The following is a 24266-nucleotide window of genomic DNA, read 5'->3' as shown; positions in this document are numbered from 1 at the left end:
CCCCATGAAACAAGTTGTCAGGCAGCAGGTCTTTTTTGGATAAGAAACATTTTTACAAGTGGGGCATCACAGAGATTTCTACTTTCAGCATGTTACTTGGTACTTTAATAAAGCTGAATATATTATAATTAGAACTGCAGTGCAAGGAGAAGTGGTTTGAGTTGAGTGCTTCTGGTTTTTCTTATACTTGATTTTGACTGGCATTCCAGTAATGTATTTAAAAAGTAATTTATTTTTTCATGCCTCACAACCTTTTGTTTCCATCTAGATATTAAGTAAGCTGTCATGCAGCCAATGCATTGAAATATTTTTATTCTTCTACACTTATTTTTGTCTTGATTGGACTTTCATAATGATGGTTTGCCACCCAGGGCAGCGTATTTAATTAAAGTTAGTTTTTGTGGTTTTGTGCATAGCTCCTCCCCTTTCTAGTTGACCACACCCCTTCCTCTTGACCCCACCCATTCAGCTGTCTCCTGCAGCCCCTCTGTGATTTGAAGTCACCAGCCACCACTGCAAACAGGAAACAAAACAAGGAGGTGGTAAATGGGTGGACCACAGGGCTAGAAGTTAGTGGATGTGGAAGAAGGGTTAAGTACCTAGCTCAGAGTTTCAAATGAAAAAGGGGATCTTTGTGCATGCATGGAACAGACATACAGATTACAGTAGAACTTGTATATACTGTCACTGAATGAGACCTAATTAAATGAACAAGGAAGGATATGGTATATTTCAATGAGGCCCAGGAAAGCAATGGAGACCTTCAATGAATATGGAAAAAAAACCCACTAAATATTGCACCTGTCTGCATGGTATAGAGTGGTAAGAACCTGACTACCACTTGGATGACCTGAGTTCAAATAGTGCTTGGGTGCTGGAGGAGCCAGATGGGGGTGGTAGTGAATGGCCATTGGTGGCTTGTCCACCCTGTAGGTAAGGGGCAAGTTGATTTGGTTGCATACTGCGATCACTCCCAGCTACTGGAGACTTGCTGCTGCAGGTTGAACTTGGGTCAAAGGATGTATGCCTGTATCACCAAGCTGGTGAGCAGCCCTTCGAGAATATATGAGGAAGCATGTACATGCAAGGGAGTGTGTCACAAGGCTTTATGGTGATGTGGGTACCCACATCATCATGGAGGGGGGTAGAGTTAAGGACTATATGTCCTCATTGTTAGGATGTCACTGATGACGTAAAAAGCTACTCATGGCTGCCTAGGTAAAGGCTGTGCCACAGGTAGCTCCAGTCCTGGGAATGGGGAAAAAATGAGCAGTTGTGGAAACGGATGGTCAGTACACACAAAGGCCACAAATATAGAAATGAAGGGTATGCGTTATGCCCTGAGTGAAACAGTGGGTCACACCACCAGCCATGGAGAGGGTTTCACTTCCTGCATCCATTTACTTAATATAACCAACCCAGAGATCACACAGTGTCATGGTAGGTTATGTATAGTCACTGAAATGAACAGTTTTCCTCTTTCTTTGGTAATGACAAAATATTTAACTACAGTGAGGAATTTATGCAGACTGCCTGTCTAAAGCAAAGTTAACCATGATAAAATGAAATAAATAACTGACACCCCTCAGTTCAACAGGCAGTACCTTACTAAGGTATCCTGCAAACAAAGGTTCTCACAAAGCATGAATCAACTGGCTATGGGAGTTGCTTTGCCTAGAAACATTACTTGTCACAGTATTGTTACAGAATAGCATATGGAATTATAAAATGTAAACGTGAAAAAGCAAGAATTAAATGATACAACGACATGTGCTGAAAATCTAAATCAAGTTACAGTATTAACAAACTCCTAAATATATTTGTTAACTATAAAAGAGTCTTTATATTTTCGTGCATGTATTTTCATTGTATTATCTTAACATGAACGTATTGTAACTATGCTATTAAATGTTTAATTTAAATTCTTTTCAGCCCCCCCAAATGGTCAATATATATATATATATATATATATATATATATATATATATATATATATATATATATAACACACACACACACACACACACACACACACACACACACACACACACACACACACACACACACACATATACATCAGTCTACTGCTTTATTGCACTTTTACACAGCTCTCAGTTCTGCTTGGAACTGTTTGGAGATGTAACCTTATTATAGTTGCCCTTGGCACTGATGTCCTGTGTACTGGCTGATCTGCTTTATCATGCTGCTTAGCAAGCTTTTGACAGCGGGCATGGCATGTGCCACCACAATTTCCAAAGCAACTTTTAAGAAGTTCTCTTCTGCTTGTAGTCCAAACTACACTGAAGTTTTTTCTAAGACTATGTGCAACATGACATGACATGAGATGTAATGACGTTCACAGACAATATTCAGGTTTGCTATTGCATATGAAAAATATTTAACCTTACTCATGGTATTCTGTACACTTAGCTATTATTTTGATTTTCAATGACATTAGCCTTCTCGGATCTGTAGTTTATACTAATTTGTCGTGGAAGATGAAATAAATTTGTGTCAAAAGTACTGCTTTTCCTTGAACTGGTTTTGCTATACTGCCAGTGACAGCAAACATGCCTCAGAATATAACACCACTATGGTGACATCTGCTGGTTACTCATAATGATACAGTCAGAAAAAATATTTTTACCGAGAATTTCAGTTGTGTTTATTTAGGTATTGCATCTTGCTTAGTGTGGGAATGTTTCTGCTTTTTTTGTTATTGCATTTCATAGTTCAAAACTACAGTGACAAGAAATACTGTGACTTATTTGCTAACACAGCATCAAGGAAACGTGTGCTGTCCTCCATATTTTCACTGAAGCTAAATATACTGCCTTAATCTCCCTTTTTCTCACCAGACCATTTTCATGTGACACACAGCACTGCTTCCCATGACAGTAAAAATGCGAAGTCTCATAATCCATAGAATTTTAATGATTTAAAAATAAACAGTGCACGAAGACCTGATAACATCCCTCTCAATATCTTAGAACAAAAAAACACTGGCCAAAACAAAAATAATGGGGGACGAAGACCCAGAATCAGGGGTAGATTTTAAATATTTCTCTTATAAGTTTAGAAAGTTGCTAGAATAACAGCTATTGCATTGACATGCATTTTTGATGGATGTAAATTCTGAAACTCACATGACTATCATTATTTACTGATGGAGATGCTTGATGATTTGCCAGATAATCAGGAATTTTACAGGGAACAATTATACAAGGAACAGGGACAAAAATTAAAATGATGTGAAATTCTGGAATGTTGAGAGATGTGCCTGCTAACTATGCCTTGTTACAGGATACATACATTATCTCGGTGTGACTTGAAACAGCCAAAAATGCAATAAACTGTACAGGTTGCTACACATTTAATACTACAAATTTTGAATAAATGGCCAAATTTTATTTGGACTGGTTTATAATGGCCAGACTCAGAGGGCTACTTAAATTTACGTCAAGGAACATATCAGAGGCATAAGGAATACATGATGGTTAAATGTACTTGCAAAACATGCTTGGATATGTTATGATGGTAGTACTACTTAGTTATGTAGTTTTACTGTGTTAGAATATTCTGTGTTTTTAGATGGGATGCCCTTAAGACCTAATTCCTACAGAAAGAGGATCATTTTAATTTTAAATTTCACACCTTAACATCATGGAATTTTAATCAAGAGATGTAGTTAATTTTGTTAACTTGCATTGTGATTTATGCAATTCTGATGTTATACAATCCTGTCCATCTATGTATACTCTTTGGTTCTTAAAGGCTTCTTGCTGAAACACTGAACAACTTTTAATAAAGTTTGTAATTTAGTCTTGGCTGTTATACTGTTACTGTCTTTTAATTTATTTCTGTTGTGGTTCTTCATGCCTTTAAAGTTTGTGTGTGCAACTTAGTGTGTTCATTTGTCCCTTAACGCAGTTAACAGTCTGACAAGATTGTTACGGTTGTTATAAATTAGAAAGCTTTCTCTTATTTTAAGGTGATACAGTATGCTATAATGATGTAAGAGGTACCTGACAGAGAAAATGTAGTATGCAATGGGATGTTATCAAATAGGCACTAATCATCCTGCCGAATGGTGTAGGCCAGAGTTAATATTTTAATATTTTAAACCTGATAAATGTGTTCTAAAATCATAAAGAGAAGGCATCCATTTTCTCAAAGTACATGCATGACTTTAAATTTACAGTGATACTTTCTGGGCTTAGATTAATTCAATGTCTCCTCGGGCATTGATTTCTAAAGGTGTACCTTCACTTGTCAAGAACATTGTCTGGACTGCATCTGCTCCTATTATCCAGCTACATCCTGGTTTACTTCCAAAAAGTCAAGCAACTCCCAATCCCCCCCCCCCCCCAAAAAAAAAACCTCACTTGTCTCTCCTTAGGTCTTTGTGAGGCCTCCAGCACATAATTATATACAGATTCTATATAGGCTCAGATGACAGCGGGCACCCTAATGACACTGAAATGAAATAAAATCATTCTCACCTAGTTTTAAAACTGCACAATACACTACTTTCCCTTCTGCAGCTATGATGGTGGCTCCCTCTACATGTAGCCAAACCACTGTCAAATGATAGCCGATATTACCACTTCTCCAAGATTGAGGATTTGGCGGGGAGTGGTCCCACATTTGTTTGGTTTAAAAGCACAGAGAAAGAACAGCTTCCCTATCCATATTTCGAAGGTTGAGGATATTCACGATAATTTCACAGTTTTTGTTGCATACGCCAACATTCTCATTCTCCTGGTAGATACATATCACTGGGGATCCCCATTATCGTTATAAAATAGCAATCACACTTACACACTAACTGGTTAGCTGTTTAAATCCGTTTTGAGCAGTTTCTGTTTTTTTTTTCAGTTTTGAGCAGTTTATATCACTTTCAGGATGTTTACTGTGTTTTATCTGAGTTTGAAGTTATAGCTATTAATTGTAGTCATTTTTTCCAGTTTGCAGTGCACTTAAGTGGTTTCTGTGATGTTAAATGAATTAATCACCAAATTATTTCCTTACTTTAATAAATTTCTCTCCCCTGACTCTCTATCTAAATATGCCATTACTGTGTTTTTTCTCACACTTCATATTCCAATTCCTGTTTGTATTATAGAAATAAATATTATTATTTCTCTAAACTGGCTAGACTTTTTCTAAATATTAAATTGTCATATAAGTTAATAAATAAGTGAGTGTTGCTGCATGTATTTGTTATGTTTTTAGGTACTTTCAAAGTTATAGCAGCCAGTTTTGGCCAGGTGTGTGAGTCATCTATTACCTGAAGTGGTTAATCGTGTGACAGAAGTATAATTACTCCAGTTCTGAAGAAGATACATGCTATTGGTTAGAGCATTGTCTGTTTTTCATTGGTTATTTTAATTTTATTTTATATTACTTGGACCTATATTTAGTATAGTGCAGTGGTGATGAAACATGCACTCCACAGATGCAGGTGCTTTCATCTGTAACTTTTCCTAATATAACCAACTCACTCAGATACTATCAACAAACTATCCTTGCAACCTTCATTTGCAGAAAATTATACATAGCTGCATATAGTACCCTAAAGGTAGGTAGTAGTAACCCCTAGCACCGCCACATTGTATAACTTAGTTCACAGCCACCACAATAAGTTCAACAATACTATCATGCAAGGTAAGGTTCCCAAAGTGAGCTTATTACAGTTACATTTAAACCCATGTATTTACTTAATAGACATTTATATGTAACTATACTACCCACCCATTAACCAATGACTATCTCAGTAGATCAAGAATCTCTATTTAAGCTCTATAACTCTGTAAATCAAATCAAATTTTACTTCACACTGGGCAGAATAGAAAGTCAGACTTCTTGTTTTACATATGTTGCCAGCATTGTAGTATTAGGAATCCTAATGCTGTGTAGCAATTGCTTTATGTTCTCAGATAAAGAACTCTTACTAAACACAAATAGCTGTTTGTGAGACATGCAAATGTTTAAGAGATATGGAAGCCTCCCTCTCACAAAAATACACAGACTGTAAGCATTGTACCAACATGCAACATGCTATGCACCCAATCCTGACATAGAAAATAATGTCATATGTTTGCACCGTAAATAAATCTTTACCTAACCTTCCCAGACAACTCCACTAACAAAAATGTTTTAATGATTTGTGACTCATAATAAGATACACAGATTCTCGACTCATTAGGCTAGACAAAGACAGGGTGACAGTCAATTTTCTTCCAGGAACCAGGTTCTCAGACATCTCAAGGGTCCTTAGGACCTTTGCATCAGAAAAATAGAACTATAGCATGGCAAGTGCATATGTTGGCAGTGAATGACCTAATGTGAAAAACCCTAAGGGAGATACTTAAAGGCATATCTGAGCTCTCTGTGCATATCGTGAATGCAGACAAGACCATGATACAGAGCAGTATCCTCTCTTCTCCATTAATGATAACTAGGGACAAAGAAAAGATGATTACCTTCAACATTTGGCTATATAATTAGTGTCATTCTAGGGGTGTCCAGTTTCTGCACCATGCAAAAAGAGACTTGACATTCTTACTTACTTTGCAAGGGGTGGTCTGAACATCTTGTTTAAAGGTTTCTGCATAAGGGTAAACCCTTTCTGCAGCATAGTGCTTTTTAGGCAAAGTACATTCAAAGAACATTGTAGCATAGCAGATGTTTCAGTATCAAAACAGGATCAAATTATAGTAGCTAAACTCAAAACTAGATGTTTGAGCAACAAAATACCTGACCTTGAGGCACTCCTGCATTTAGAGGACATCCTTATATGTATAATCATTGAAACATGGCTTAAATGACCATAAAGCACTCCCACCATACCTAGGTTTAGTGCCTACCATGACTTCAGACCCAATGGCAACTGTGGTATATTGATATTTTGCTAGAGACCATATCACCTCTAGACAGATTCCTAGAGACCCACAAATAGAGCACATCAGACTCATACACTTCTTGCTATCCTACCATTTTGGGAGCCATTAAAGTTGCTGTTTTACTTCAGATGCTGGTGTCCATTGACATTCGTCACATTGCCAAGAGTGATAACTGGGTAACCTTGAGTGCACGTCATGACAATGTCTAAGGCTGCAATTTTCAAAATGCACATACACATATTACAGATACTTAAAAGGACAAATCAGTTTCTCCAGAAACAATAAAAATTAGGAAACTTAAAAGGTAAAAGAAAGCTAGAAAGATAGAGGTCAAAGTTAGCTGATAACTGGGAAAGAGGGAATGAAAGACACTGAGAAAGGGAGAGAGAGAGAAAAACAATAGTGAGAAAGATGATAAGAGTGCTAGTAGACACAGGGTGGGTAATATGAGGCAAAGTCCTAAGGAACTATAAAGAGGGGAGAGTGGGGTAATGTCTGTCTTTTCATACTGATTTTACTCCTTTCTTTCTAACAGCCATTCCAGTTTGGAAAAGGGAGTGAAGTGGTCTACAATGAACTAGAACAAAGGAAAAAGTCATGACAAAGACTGAATGAAAATCATGAAGAGTGTCATGAAGAAGCAAAGTCAAGTGTCAGGAAAATTAAAATGTGGTAGTCTAAATGTTCAACACAGAGTGGTGGACCATATAGGGATATAAATGTCATACTTGTAATTGCATATCTTAAGGTTTTACTCTTCAAGTTTGACCTTACTTTTTTCTCAGCCACATCTTAAATTAGCAGTTCACCATGCAATCACACAATGTTTCCTTGTTTGCATTCAGTGGCAGGAAAATGGGCCATCAGTAGCTGAAAGCCCTGGTGGCCATAACTAAGCCTTTGGTGTGCAGTGTTGCAGAAAAACACAGTGGGATGCATGCTTCCCTACACAAGATGACCAGCAGTGCTGCTAAATTCCCATGAGTCAATTTGTGCAGCTTATATTATTCCAGAACACCACCTGTTATGAACCAACCACAGGCTGTTTTCAGCACCCTCTGAGAGGGACTGGCTTTTGATCCCATTTGGCAGGCTCTGTGACTGTGGATCCACTTACTGAACTTAGGCCACCCTGCTTCTGTGTCAGTGAACCATCATTAGGTCTGTATTTACAGTTGTGCCGCATGAAATGACTGGATGAATAAAAGACTGGAATTTAAGGCAGTACATGCAAGTATAATGCCTACAAACGTATGATGTTATTTATTATATATTAAATATAATATATCATTTATATTATGTGTTAACTTTCATTGATCATGTTGGGTGCATCTGCCATATGAACTAGACAGTGATTGCTTGAAAGGATTGGACATAAATTGTCATCTGACTCACCGAGTGAACAGCAGTACAATACCAGCTTAGCACTTTTGACTTTTATTACCAATATTTCTTCAGAAAAATACTCTAGTTTATTTGAGTCGTGGTTAATTCCTGAACATACAGTTTCACTTGGTATTTTACTAAAATAAGGGATTGATTAGAAGTCTGTGATTTTTCTTCATTGCAAATTGGGTCCACAGCAAGACAAACACAGGACTTATCAATAATGAAGAATAGAGAATACTGTTGGCTGGGTGGCTACGGTGGTGCAGCGGTTAGCATTGTCGCTTCACAGCAAGAAGTTCTCCAGTTCAATCCTTGGCTGGGATGCCTTCTGTGCGGAGTCTGCATGTCCTCCCTGTGGTCACGTAGGTTTCCTCTGGGTGCTCTGGTTTCCTCCCAAAGACATGTTCTAGGTGGATTGGACACTCTAAATTGGCCATAGGCATGTGTGTGCCTTCCGTGGAAGGTTGGGTGCCAGGCTGGCAACTCAACACTGTAAAACTCTACTGCCAATGATTAGCGGACAGGTAATACGCTGTGGCAACCCCTAACCGGGAAAAGCCAAAAGAAGAGGAGAATACTGTTGGCTAACATCCACTAACTTCAATTGTACTGCTATGGAAATAAAAAATAACTTCTAAAGCTGTTGGGCAGAGCTGCTTTTTACAGCTACTTTATTCATTATTATCTCCAGTTTATAGTAAAATCATATTTTGGTGGTCAGCTAATAGTGTTTATAGAATTCACCAGTCAGTTAATACCCCGTTTTTGATAAGTTTGGTGATGAGGTGCTCCTTCATCTGGAATCAGGTAACCACATGATTAGTCCAAATCAGTTGTTTTAACTTACATGAGATACATTTTTCTGGTCTAGATTATGTATCTGTAGTTGTTATTTAACAACTTTACTGGTATTTAAAGATTAAAAACTGAAAACAGTCCTGCTGTTAGTATCATGTGTTAAATGACTGAGCCATGATACTGGAGCAGTCATATCCTAACAGTTTAATGTACCACAGTAGTTAATGATGTCTCCATCTTAACTACTCAGTCAACCCTTATATAAGAACTGAAAATAGAATAATATAAATGATCTCAGCATAACACAGATATTTATCAATATCCATAGTAGCAGCTTGACGGCACTAATAGCAAACAGCAATGCTAAATGAAAACTGAACAATGTTAAAAACATTTTAGCACTCTGCCACAGGAAAAAGTCAACAAGTTACGAAGTCTGCTTGTTCAGTGATATATTTCAAATGCAGCTCTTAGCAATTGATTTACCAGGCAACATGTAATGAACCAAAAATGAAACTCAAGCACGATTTTCTTTGGCACAACAAATACTATAAATGGTGAAACTAGTTAGTCGAATGTTTTATAAAATGTGAGTTTTTGAAGATCTAAGTGAAGTCACTTTTGCAGAAATGTCTTGGTCACATCTGAAATTATGCTCCATGGAGCAGATGGCTGAAGCCATCACTGCAGGCCCATGACAGACATCTGATTAGCCCGGCACCCAGAGAAACCTGCTGTGAAGATGAAACTTAGCAGCGGATTTGGGTTCATCCACTCCAGGCACAGGAAGTTAGGACCCACTGTTTAGCTGATATCTGGTGAAGGACAAGGTGTACATTGAGAATTATATGTGAGGTCACAAGGTGTGAACAGTAGGTAATAACTCTAGCAATGAAGCTGTGCCTGGGAGCACACACCCAAAGTTACAGCATTGCAGCCCTTGTCTAGGCAGGGTTCTGGATGAGAACTATGACAGGAGTAGAATATGCATAAAAAGTCTTGCATCTGCCCACAGTAATGACATTCTGTTCACTGACTCTTATGCTCAATACTTGGTACTAAAGTTACTGGGCTAGGTAACAGACTTTTCCAGTGAAAGGAGGGGACTCCCCAGAGGGTGATGAGATACACCCCTCCTGGTAGGATAAGGGAAACTAATATGCTGTTCAGATACTGATGGTAAGACTGATGATTCAGAAAATAAGTTTAGAAAATCTCATATTATTTAATGATTCTTTGCTGATTCATGAAAGCTCACAATATTCCACAGGCTAATATGCCTATGGTCTACTGGCCATTATCACCTGTCCAAACAGCTGTTTCTGCATATAAAAAGAAACTGAAAAGTGCATCTACATCAAAAGTACAAACAAAACTTGTCTAAAAATTATTAAAACATTTTAATTCCTTTTTTGGACAGTTAGGAATAAAAAGTCTGTTTTTAGCAATATTTTATCATATTGTATTATTGTTGGTGGATTTAACAAGATACAAAAAAGGGGGGTAGTGTGGGGATCTACAGTGGCTCATTTATTCTGTATTATGTACTGTAAGCCATGGAATAAGTAAGGAAATAGAAGGATTCTAAGGAAGACCATAGAGTAAACAAGCTTCTTAGAAAACTATTCAAAGCATAGTATACAAATGAGACGCTCCTATCTGTATATATAGGTTCATAGGTGTGTACTAGGCCAACAGCCCTAGAGCCTTCACAAGCATAATCTATAGAAGTGCCCTGGTATCATGCCACCATTAGTTCCTGATGCGCCTATTAAGTAGAGCCACTGGAGTGAGCCCCAGGGTGAACTTTCTATTTCCCATCCACTCATCAAGATTTCTCTTGAAAAGAGCCAGTGAGGTGTTCTGATTGACATGTATGGGAAGTCTATTCCAGAGCATGGGCGGCCTCTGGGTTATGAACCTGTCCCTCTAGCATGTTCTGTTGATTGTGGTAATGAGGTTGAGGTCCCTGGCACAAGTGGTGTGAAGGGATTGGGATTTCTTTAGGTGTAACATTTCTAACAGGGCTGGGTCAGACATGCCTTTGTAAGTCAAGCAGAGATAGCCTCTTAATAGATGATATGAGACAGAGAAAAGCTGGAGTTTTTTTAGTCTGTCTATGTAGGGCATGTATTTAAGGCCTAGGATCCTCTTCATGAGGTACTTTTGTGGCCTTTCCAGCTGTTGCAGGTGTTTAGTAAGGTACATGCCAAATGGGGCATTATACTCGATGATTGGTCTAATGAGGGAAGAGTAGAGAGAGATGAAGACCTCTTTCTTCCTGGATGCAAAACCCTTGGTAATGAGATGTGCTACTTAGAAGGACCTTCTGACCACAGTGGCAATGTGGTGGTCGAAGGAGAGGTTGCTGTCAACCTGTGTCCCCAGATTTCTTATAATGCCTTCAGTGTTCAGTGGGCTACCATCAATGTGGTAATTAGTGGGAACTGAGTGTTTCCCAAAGGGAATGAAAATGCTTTTTTTTGGCATTAAGCTTAAGGCCATGGCTTCGACACCAGTCGTTGGTCTCAGTGAGGCCTTTCTGTAGGATGTCTACATTACTTGGGGAGTTAATAATGGCTCCCGGCTTGCAATCATCGGTGAACTTGGTCAGCCAGAGTCCCTCTGTGTTGGCCTGGACTTCAGAGAAGTGGATGCCAAACAGGAGAGGACCCAGGACTGATCCCTGTGGGACTCCACTTGTGACTGGTCAGCATTCTGACTTGGAGTCTGCTACTTTCACACTGTAGGTTCTATCTGTGAGCCAATTTGCAACCCACTTAGTGATATAGGGGTTGATGCCTAGTTTGGTGAGTCTATCAATAATTTCTGAGTGAGGAATGGTATCAAAGGCCTTGGCCATATCAAGGTAGGCTGTATGAACTGCCTTGCCCTCATCCACAGCTCTGATGACTGACTCAAAGAAGTCAACCAGGTTGAGCAGGCATGATCTACCCTTCACAAAACCAAATTGCGTGGGATCCAGAGTCTGGAGATTCTCTGTATCCTTGTTAATTATGTCCATGATGATGCGCTCCATAACCTTACATATCAGACTCATCAGGCTAATGGGGAAATAATTCCCAGAGTCTGTAGTCGCTCCCCCTTTATTGAGAGAGATGACTGTAGCAGTGCACCATTCTGTAGGGACAAAGCCTGAGGTGAGGCTGTGATTGAACATGGCACACAGGTGTGGTACTAGTTCACTTTGTAGTTCATGTAGAACACAGCCAGATATATTGTCAGGTCCCATGGAAGCTGTATTCTTGGCCAAGGACAATGCAGCTTTAACCTGTGCTGCAGTAATGCTGGATGCTTGGCATTCTTCCGGTATTGTGATTGGTCCTTTGGGGGGGTGGGAGGGGTAAAGTTGACACTGAATCTGTCGGCCAGTATGTTGGCAATATCTGTTGCCTTAGTACAGGAGGTACCATTGTGCAGTAACTCAGAGCAAATCTGGGTATTGCCGTGGAGATTCTTGATATAACTGTAGAAGGCTTTGTGGTTGTTTTTAGTGTCTGCTGCAATTCTGCCTTCATAGCTAGCTTTAGAGATTTTGATGTGGGATCTCAACTTTTTGTTAAGGCTAATAAGGGAGTTTTTCCAGTCTTGGGACTACACCTTTTTCTGCAACAATTTCTTCCTTCTGTTGTACAATTTGTTAATGGCAGGGGACCACCAGATTGGCTTCCTTTTTTTGGAGGAGAGTATCTTGGTTCTGTTGGGTATGGCTAGTTCCATGCATTTATATACATGTTTGTACAGTGCATTGGTGTATGATTTGGTGGTCATGCACCTATTTTCCATTTGCATGGGTGCTGTGAAGTTAGCCACCTGTTTTTAGGAGCCCAAAGACAGCTTTGGAGAAGTTTTTCGTGGTGGTTGCCTTTGCAGGGGGTGTGGATGAGATGTGGATTTCCATGGTAATTAGTTTGTGGTCGGATCTAAGCAGGGAGGAATTGACTATTGGTGTTGAGCAATGGTTTCCCATGTTAGTAATAACCAGGTCAAGGATGTTGCTTCCTCTAGTGGGGGTAAGAATGAGCTGGTCCAGTGCATTGGAATTAATGAATTCCAGGAAGCATTGGGCAAGTGTGTTGGTTGCATGAGTTTTCATCAGTTGATGGAGAGGTAGTTGAAATCACACAGTATGAGAGTGTTGGATTGGACCCTAATAGTTTCTAGGGTGCTTAGGAGTGTGGAATTAGAGTCTTGGGACATGGTTGGGTACCTATAGCAGGCTACGACCTGAATCTCCATCTTACCCACTGTTAGTTGTACCTGAAGTATCTCTGATGCATTATGCTGCACTACTAGTCTGGAGGTGCGCATATCCTTTAAAAATATGGAGACGCCACCGCCTTTGGAGCTTTGGTCCATTTTCTGGGGCCGAAAGGTGTGGAATGAGTTATAGCCTAGTAGCACAGGGATGCTTTCTGTTGCTTTAAACCAGGTCTTCATTACAGCACAAATGTCAATGTTCTCCATTTTGAGGAATGCTTCGAGCAAGTGCATCTTGACATTTAGACTTCTAGCATTGAGCAGCATGACCCTCAGATTGCATTTATTTATAGCTGTTATGGTGGTAATTTGGTCTTTTGAGCACTGACTAAAAAAGGCACTATAGGGGTGGCAAGAGCCTTAGTCAGTATCCGGAAACCTAGGGTGACAGATGCAGGCCATCTTTGGAAAACATTTTGGTCTGTCAATCATGTCATCCCAAGCAGACAGATACTGGATCCCCTTAGAATGACACCAGAAACTTAGCCAATTGTTGAAGTCAATCATTTCTGCTTGTACTGCGGTATCATTCTGGGTGATGGTAGGATGCTGCTCAAGGCTAGGGTCATACCTGCCTGGGCCACATAATCCAAAAGCCCCTCCATCTCTCTTTTCATGTAGTCCAGGGAGGTATGTCTCAGGCCATTCACACCCATATGGACAATGACATAGTCATACTTGTACTTGTTGTGGAGTGACCTGAGTGAGTGTGTTATGTGTCAGATCCTGGCACCCGACAGACAGCTGACTGTTACCTTCTCCTTATTCAAGCTAGTGAGTGGGACATCAGTGTGCCTCACTATCGAGTCACCTATGATTAGTGTATTGGGCAAGCTGTTTTGCCTTAGGGGCTTATGTTGAGGGGCACACTGTGTAGGTGAGCTACTCATGATTGGATTCAAAAAAATAGGTGAACAACAGTTATGCCTTCCATCCCTGGCAACATGACGTGGAAGCAATCATTCTACTACACTTCCCTTCCACATGACCACACCTCTGCTCTCCCCACAGAAACAATGTACTATATTACTCCAGTGTGTGTGTGTGTTAGCTGTCTGCCACCGTAAGTGCTAAGATGGAGCATTTCTGGATAGTCATATAACATTTCAAGGGGTTTGCACTTCATCCAGCTCAAGAATATATTCTTTATTACCACTGAGTGTGATTCTCTGAATATGCCTTGAGCATCTCATGCTGTGTGTGTGGCATGTATTGATCTGTCTTGTTTACTCTTGTGCAGGTAAAGATATGTAAAACACAGAACCTTTACAGATTCTGTTACTGTGGGGGGTTACAAAGTTTAATACACACTGTGAATGAAACATGCACTTATCTGTATAACCTATACAGTATAAAGCATAGCACCCCCTTAATGTGTGCATCTGGTTGCCCTGTGTACTTCAAACACATCTGCAATGTCATGGTATATTCCCCTCCATAAGGCTTGCAGCTACAGCTGAGCTAGTATGTTTTATGCCAAGATAGACTAAACCTGGTGCCTGTAGACTTTCAGTATCCTCCTATTCCTTCTCAGAGCTGAACAAGGAAGTTTTAGAATTACAGGCAATTGAAAACTTAGTCACCTTCAGTATAACCATGAAAAGAATGTTAGAATAACACACAGAATGAAAAAACAGACTAAGATAAATTCAACATTCCTAAATACTATGGAACTGCTTTTAGAAACATGTTTATTCTGTGCTTTCTATGTTGATTTTTAATTTAACATTAGTAGTAATTACACTCCTTTCCTTAATTTATTTTTTATTCATGGTAACTTCTTACAGTGGATGATAAGACAGCTTTCAGTTAATAAAATTTGCATTCATTTGGCCTATTTCTGTAAGACAGAGAAATAGCTTCAAAGCTATTTTTAATTTATTGAAAAATAAATTATCACTATGAATATTGACCCCAACACTGTTATAATCAAACTTTTTACAAATAAACCATTGACCTGTGTAGAAATAGTTCATGAGGAATTAGTAATTAATTTATAACAATAAACATAACATTTAGGAGCTGTTATTTTATTAGTTTGTAGTACCGTATTAAAGACAATGCAGTAGTCTGCAGTTGTTGATAGAATTAGATAAGAACTGTATGATACTTTGTGTTTCTAGGTAATGCATTTTAATGTTTTTTAATAGATCTATGCAATGCTGTCATAATGACATGCATTTTAAGAGTAAAATGTTTTAAGTTTACTAATTGCGCACCCTAATAGCATTTTATGATCCTTTTTAGAAAATACTAAAATGCTAAATGATATATTTGAGGCACTATGAGCATATCTCTCAACCTCTAAGCACAAGAAATTTGGAAAAAGCCAAAAATAACGGTGTGTGTGTGTGTGTGTGTGTGTGTGTGTGTGTGTGTGTGTGTGTGTGTGTGTGTGTGTGCGCGCGCGCGTGCAAAGGCTCAAAAATAGGGACAACTTTTAAAAACTGTTCTTTTATAAACTTAGAAGACTGCTAGAATAACATATTTTGTGATACCATATACTCTCTGAAGTATATGAAGTCTGAAACTCAAATGTCTGTCACTATTTAGTGAATTAAATTATCACTAATTTGCTTTAAAAACACACATTTTATAGGGAACAGACCAAAAATATGAGGCAAAAATCTAGACATTTTGTAAAAATCGTGACAGCTCAGAGGTATGACTGTTAATCAGTATAAGTAATATACTTCAGGTGAGTTTCTGCATAATATAGTTGTATAGAAAAGCCAGGTTTCTTAAATTATTTTGAAAAACAGTTCAGCTGTTAGAAGAGAGAGGATATGGAAGATTGACACCCACTTGTCATTCATTGTTATCCATTGTTCTGAACAAAGATGATTAATTTGCAAAGGGTGGCACAATGGGTAGCATTGTCACCTTACAACAAGAGGTTCCCTGGTTTTATTCTCAGCTCAGGTGTCTTCTGTGCTAAATCTGCATGTTGTCTCTTTGTTCACATGGGTTTCCTCTGGGTACTCTGGTTTCCTCCCACAGTCCAAAGGACATGCAGTAGGTGGACTGAACATTCTAAAGTGCCCATAGGTATGTGTGTGTGTGTGTGTGGAAGAACTACCAATGCAGGGCTAGCCACCCAGTGGTATAAACTTTAGCTCTAAATAATTGCCACTGTTGAAGTGCCACCCCAACCCCATGTGGAAAAATGGGAAAAGGGATTGTGGATGGATGAATGGATTAAACTGCAACCCTTTAAAGCTGTATAATCAAGGTTATTTAAAAAAATATATGACATTTGTTTCTGGTCAAACATTATAAAGGATATACAGAAAGTTACAGATATATTCTTTTTTATTTGGCCAGATGCTTTATAAATACTAGAACTTCTAAAAGATCATGTGTATAAGTGATAGGTATCTCAGTTTGTAGACTGTAAATAACATTTTTGTTATTTATATATATATATATATATATATATATATATATATATATATATATTATTCTCCATAGAATATATATCAGAAAAAATCAGTAGAAATAGAGACCTACACTGATGTATAATATATGTATTTCAGAATTTTGAAATTATATTGCTATCCATACTGTAAAAGGCTGATCCATTAATGCTAGACTGAGTGACTGAATGGATTATGATTTAAGTGGGTGGGGACAAAACATAAGAGACATCAGGGACATTCTGTCAACTTAAGTACAGGTAAGAGGTATGTCACTGTTTGTGTTTGAAAGTGTTTATATATGTGGGAGAGTGAATGAGGGGGAGTGCCTGTGCCAAAATGATGCATGGCTCTCCAGTGTTAACTACAGCAGGGAAGTAGTTAAGGGCGACTTACTGACGTGCAAATTAGCTGTTAACTACAGCAGAGAAGTAGTTAAGGGTGACTTACTGACGTGCAAATTAGCTGTTAACTACAGCAGGGAAGTAGTTAAGGGCGACTTACTGACATGCAAATTAGCTGTTAACTACAGCAGGGAAGTAGTTAAGGGCAACTTACTGATGTGCAAATTAGCTGATGAGGTATTCTCTCACTGCAGCTAACATGTCTCTGAATCGATTACTGCATTGTGTAAACAGTCTTTTTTTACCACAGCTCTTACCACCGACACCAGGTTCCTGGTAGAACTCTTGTGCATTTCATGAATTTGGCTAGATAATCTGGTTTAGGAAGAACTGTATTTCTGATGATTCATACTTATAGAGCTGGGTCCCAGTTTTCATTAAAGATAATATGAACTTCACAGGTTTAAGAATCCTGTCTTGTAATGTAATATGCTATTTATTTCACTTTACTAAAAAATCCTGTGTTTATTTTTTAACTTGCAGACAGCAGGAACCAACAGCATTCCAAAGCAAAGGAAGAAAGTGAATGTACATTTTAATTGTAGAAATCAAAACCAGTATTACTTGTACTGAAATGCACATTGCTTTAAACATTTGGCTAAAGATTAAACTGGCCGAATGAAAATGGAAGTAATATAATATGATGCCGTTTTCAAATATGGCAGTACTTACCGAAGGGATGAGTTTCAATTCTGATCTTTCCCTATCTCCTTGTTCAAAGAATTCACTGGTTACCAATTCTGCCACCTGGAAGCCAACCAGAATCAATATTAAATGAAATCAAGATAGCTAATTTAGTTATATCTATACATGGAGACTTAAGTTTCCATCAGCAAAATTCAATGCTAAACCCATATTTTTCATAACCTTTTTGTAAAGTGTATTTTTGTAATGGACACACATAAGAAAAATAATTGCAAAATACTTATCCTGGAAATAAGCAAGGTACACTGCTTTAGTGTGAGGCACATTTTAACAAGCATCTCCAACAGTGACTACATGATTGCATGTTTCAGTGTTCTGTAAAACCACTTGTGAAAGTAGCAATGCTTCTGGTGGTAGAAAAGAGAATAAGAACATAGAAAGTAATAAATATGAGCTTCAAAATGACCCTCACTGAGTTCCATCTCTATCATTGCACTTCTTCCTGGACTGATTGAATATAATGTGAAAAAAACATATTAATTGTCATTAAATTACATTTTTGGACATCCCTAATTTTATGGATATCCTTGATTTCAGTGCAAATATACAAGACATAATTACACAATACTTGAAGTTTCTGTAGTTGAGACCTCAATTCTTACTGAAAAAAAGCTATGAGAAATGGTTATCCACATTTGTATAATATTTAAAACCAAATCAGAATAATGGAAGTCTCTAATTTAATTTGGCTTCTTGTAGAAAACAGTGTAGGTTCTGATGAATTGCACAACAGAAATCAAATGCACTGAGATCTGACTTCTAACTAACCAGTTACCATGTAGTGACAGATTGTCTCACATTCCCAAACACAATTCGGGGCATGATAATACTACATCACACCAACAGATTACAATCAAACAAGTGCCAACAGTGAATGTGGAACTGAGGCCTCGAAACAGTGGAAGTGGCACATGTGTACACCAAGCCAATGTGATATGGGGAAGGCATGAAGGCCATTAAAATAAGCACTGATAACATTCAGTAGGCTAAACATTTCATCCTTGTAAAAAAAATGTAGGGCAGGATTCACGAAGCCTCCGTGTAAGAGTTATAACTCATACACGGAGGCTGCAGTTAAACGGAGTGATGTCAGCATGCTCTGCATATTAATGAGAGCATGCTGAATCACACTGAAGGCCAACACGGTCCGTGTAAGACAGTAGGGGGCGTGTCCGTAGGCCGAGCCCTGTAAGCGGACACGCCCCCAGAAGAGGAAAAGTACCCAAAGGAAACACCCACGACAGAGTCCACGGAAATGTGAATAAACAGAACACAACACATGCCCCCACAGACTATGAACAGAAAACATATAAATAAACATGTTTTATATATTTTTTTAAATTGTAAAAATGTTTAACCGTGAGTGCACTCGTTTGCGTGGGCATGCCCGTAGTGCAGCTACAGTTAGCAGTCAGTGGGAAAGCATATAAGAACTAAATATGCAAAATAAGCCAGGAAGCAATAGCGTAGTGGTAGAGATGTTGGCTGAAAAGCAGGCATTCATGGCTCAAGCCCCCACAACACAATTTTTTTTTTTGGCAAAATAAGCAGGAAACAAGTCCCTGACAAATATGTACACATAAAACCACAAGTAATGTAAAATGTAATGAAATAGCCCATTTATATTGAAGACATGTGAGGTAACAAAAGAATAAAAAATGCCAGATGTGCTCATAGCTGAGCTACAGTTTAACAGAGTGAGTGCATCTGCCCGTAGATGAGCAGTGGTTTAACTGGTGCAAAATGAGTGCCTGTAGCTGAGCAGTGGTCTAACACCCTAAATCTATGTGCCCTAACTGAGCTGAGCGTAATATGTGTGCCGATAGCCAAATGAGGCTTAAACCAGCGCACCCCGTTTGTGCGGAGCTGCGCACCGCGCAAACGAGCTAACCGATGGGCAACGTTGAGCAAGCCGTATCAAAACTGCCTTTACACAGACACACCCCTCAGCATGTCTAGACAGTCATGAAAAATAAAAAGCAGTGGCCAGGTTTGAACCCAGGATACTATACACCATAGTCAAGGTACAGAACCACTAAGCCACGACAGCAGTACCTGTAAATGCAATAATAGCTAATATATAGGAATGAATACAAACTAGAGCATGACAATGCAGGTTTACTGAAGTTGATACAATTCCAAAATGGCTAATCACAGATATGTGCGGGAAAAACGGACTAAATAAGCCCCATAGGCGGGAATACACAGCATAAACGATTGTAGAACTGACCTGCAGGCAGAATGACAGGAGTAGGAGAGGGTAGTCGCTTTCGAGCACAGAGGTGGGGTGTTGAGGAGTCCAGGTACATGGTCTGGCTCCTAGTCCATAATCATGAGGCCCAACTCATGCAGGGCCAGGTCCTCTGGGGAGCATACAGGGCTGAGGCGTGGGACCGGTTGGCTCATGATCTCACCAGTGCCACAGGGATTCCAAGGACTGGTGAGCAGGTTCGTCACCACCATGCGGACCTGAAGAGACGCAAGCAGGACCAACTGAACCTTTGGATCCAGGAGGCCCGGCAAACACCCAACGCCCCACTACTGAGTAAGTAACATTTAATTATGTATGTAAAAAATTAAACTAGCTGATATTATGGAGATGTGTATTCCAATATTACTTCATTTATATTACAGCTGCATGTGTCCGTTCTGCGAACCGCAGAGCCTATGCCGATAGGCTGGTGCGGTTGCGCCACCAGGCAGGTCAGTAATCCACTACCAGTAACTGTAAAGAAATATAAAAGTATGACAGTCAGCAAAAGAGTGCAGTGTAGTCAGTAAGGTATAAAATCTGCAAGTAACAGTGTGAAAGTGTATGCAAGTACTGCTTGATTACAAGAGTTTTCAGCCTGTAAGTTTAACCTAAACATGAAACTGTCCGACATATATTCTGAAATAAAAATGCCCTGCCTGTAAGAAAATAGTACACAACCTGCAGCAGGCTGAAAAGTATAGCTGCAGAAGATGATGAAATCACATGTGTGAAATATATCCCTATGGAAATACTGAAACATGACAGAAGTGAGACTCCTGGAAAGGATTGTAATAACTACTGTTAAAACATGTCAATAAATCCTAGAAGTACCATCCTGAATAGTAAAATGAAAGCAAGTGAGAGAGTGTGAGAAAGTGTCATGAATCCAACAATACAGTAGTAATAACCCCTGAATAAAGTATACTGCAGTCAAGACAGAATGAAATGCATGTGAGATTCAAAACCAAACAGCGAAATCTGTTCAAAGTGTTGCTGCATGTGGAATGTGTATCCCAAAATCTGGATATGTTGCTCTCAGTCTGAAATACGCAGATAGGATAATTGTGTGATATACCAAACATCCACACTTGTCTACAGCTATATAAAGCAAATGTAGCAAGATGATGTAGCTGAACAAAGCTAGATATGAATGTGTATGAAGAACACTAAAATGTATATTGATGTTGCAGTAACAGTCCTATCACCAAGGTGAAATAGTTATCATATAGGAAACTGTAGTTAGAACAGTAGTGTGTATATAACTGTAGCTATTAGAAATGTACAGCATATGTATTGTTATTCGAAGGTGTTAATATTACTGTCTTTACCCCACCCCATAACCACATATAACCCATTCCACGTGAAAATGGTATGTGCAATCACAATTAACACCCCTGGACGTTTGTCCTGTTGGGTCATATATATCTGCATGTCTGTTGATGCATCTGCCCTGTTCATACATCCGCACCTGATGGCCTGTTGCCATCAATTAACCCTGCATGTTGTTGGACTGTGTATTTCTGTTCAAATTATGCATGTGTTATGCACGCTGTTCAATGGTGTGAATATCTGGGTGTTTGGTTAATGGGAATACTAATGCATGCTGTTACAACTAATTGTGAATGGTATTATATGTCACTAACCCAAACTGTCATGACATAATGCAAAACATAGGACGACAGGGAAGGCGGGTTCCAGCGGACCCACCTCTCCCACCTCAGCTGGCGAGTGCACCTGGCACTAGTGCCGAGTCCGGACCCTCCTCCGATGGCCCTGTGCCACCTGCGGGTGGAAGCGCTGCAGGGGATGGGGCTCACCCCCCCTCTGCAAGTGTGGCTGGAGGAGAACCACCACTCACCCTCTGTAGCGTCTGGACTGTGGTGCGTAGGGAGATTCGGGACTCTGTTCTTGAGCCCCTATGCCAGCTCGAGGCACGGGTGGCGCAACTAACGGGCATGCCTGTTGCCCCGCCTACACAGCCCCCAGCACAGCCCCGTCCTGGGCAGTGAAGGAACAGTCACAACTGCCTATGGGTGGGGATATCAGTTCCACTGTTGCCATCTGTGGGCTCATGGGCTCTGGATATCCAAACCTCCGTCCCCGTCAATTGTGTAACCCCCCACACGTGTCATACGCCGCCCCTGTATGCGTCTTGTTTGTCTTGTCTGTTTACCTAACCAACCTACCTCCCCAGCTGTACCGACTTCCTTCACCTGACATACCACTCTCACCTGAAAAAAAAAAAAAAAAAAAAAAGGGCACTCTGTACCCACAAAAAAATTACGCCCCATACATAGCTGCCCATTCCACACACATGTCTGCTGGACATGGAACCTATCAATTACAATTGGCTGTACAAGTATTATTGTTGTCCTGACACCTCTCTCAGGGGTGGAAGGTTTCAAATGTCACACCAAATTACATACATATGCACAGCTGTTGATGATGAAGAAATGGGCAGCTATGGGCCTTACCTACATCCCTCCTGCACATCCCAAGCTTGTTTCCCTACTGTCTTACTCTCTTTGTGACCCCTTTTTCACCACTTTCCTGTCTCCCCATTTTCTTTTCTTTCAAAGAAAATAGCGCAGGTGTGCGCCAGAGTAAGCACCGTTAAGCGGTTGTAAGCGGGTGTGCACGGAGCTAACCGTCAGTATGCATGCGTGAGCTCCGTGCAAACCAGCGCTAACCCGGTTACAACTGCTTAAAAGTGCCTTAGTCACTGTGATTGACAGGTCCTGTACTCAGTTCAAAAGGAAAATAAAATCCCACTGTCAGTCCCGAACCCAGGACCTTGGAAACACTAGTCTGTACGACCTACCACTAAGCCATCACTCTTATACAAAAACATTGTGCTAAAATAAATATAACATGTAATAGTAGGGATGAATGTAAAGGGAATATAGGATGTGTAGTACACAAAGCATGTCATTTAAAATTACTGTCAAAACTACTGGATTTCCATAATAGTACTGTGTGAACAGAAACAGCCATGCTAGTTGGCAGCTTGTAGATAATAAGGTCAGTTAAAGTACATAGATATATGTATGCATATGTACATATATATATATATATAAATATATCTATATATAGTTGTAGGAGTCAATGTGCATAAACACTTGCTACAGGGAACATGAGAGAGGAATGGAGAATTGTGAATATACAACACAGCCTGAAGCATGAGAGAGATACTAACCTTTACACTCACAGAACACTGTCCACAGCATACCAGCATTGTCCCCGCCCTCACAATCTGAAAGGGCAACGCCTATCCCACATACCCTTTTATAGCACTGACCTGAAATCACAGTGAGAACTGCAATCAGTACACAACTGGCTGTATGCAATTAGCAAATGCTGGCTTACAATTGGTGCAGAGGCCATCACACGGACCTATGCAGATACCTACAAAAGCATCCAGTGCTAACACTCCCCACATGCAATACATTCATTGCATTGTCTGTAAGCAGACAGAGGGAGAGCGAGAAGTGAGAGAGAGAGAGAGAGAGCAAAAAAACAATAAAAAATCAGACACTGTGACTCTGTAACCCAAAGCTGTCAGCACTGACAGTAGCAGCAGCAAGCAGAAGCTGTGGTAATGCAACCAGCTGCGACAAACAGAGGTAATGCAAAGTAGCAGGTTAATAGTGTGCATACTGTGAACCCTCCAAATGTGTCATAGGTCTGTATCCATAGGTATGTCCATGTGATATGTTGTGTGTACGTAGTTCCACCAAAAGGGGATGACCATACATCACATGTCAATCAGTCATAGGCCAGGATCCTGGCAGCATGTGTCTGTGCGTTGGCCCAGGAATGGCTGTAGTGACTGCTTTGAAATGTCAGCCAGGCTCAGAAGTCAGGATCAGCCCATCCCAAAGGCACACTTGCTGGGAACAAGTGTCTGCAGGTACCCAATGTCACTGCATACGCATCTCATACTGCATAATTCCATAGCTTAGCAGACCAGGCCCGTTATGCATATGATGTGGTAATTCCCAGGGTCAGTCGAGGTGCCCCCTTAGTGGTGTGGGACCACTGTTGCTGTATGCCACTGTCCAGGTACATATCCTGTAGCACAGCCAAGATAAACTATCAGTGTTACATGCGGTGG

The 24266-nt window shown here is 39.8% G+C and overlaps 1 protein-coding gene across 1 annotated transcript in view; it reads right to left on the bottom strand.

Annotated features, from left to right (window-relative positions):
• Positions 1-24266, bottom strand: part of PDE11A (phosphodiesterase 11A) — a 3012459-nt gene that overhangs the window by 237908 nt on the left and 2750285 nt on the right. The window contains exon 18 of the mRNA XM_044075310.1: positions 17866-17940. Coding sequence (XP_043931245.1) covers positions 17866-17940 — 75 coding nt within the window. The remainder of the gene's footprint in view (positions 1-17865; positions 17941-24266) is intronic.

This window comes from Protopterus annectens, chromosome 6.part0 (assembly GCF_019279795.1).
Source record: "Protopterus annectens isolate FY-2018-M chromosome 6.part0, PAN1.0, whole genome shotgun sequence".
Taxonomy (NCBI): domain Eukaryota; kingdom Metazoa; phylum Chordata; order Ceratodontiformes; family Protopteridae; genus Protopterus; species Protopterus annectens.
The sequence above is the reverse complement of the archived record's forward strand: the minus strand, read 5'-3'. Positions and strand labels throughout refer to the sequence as shown.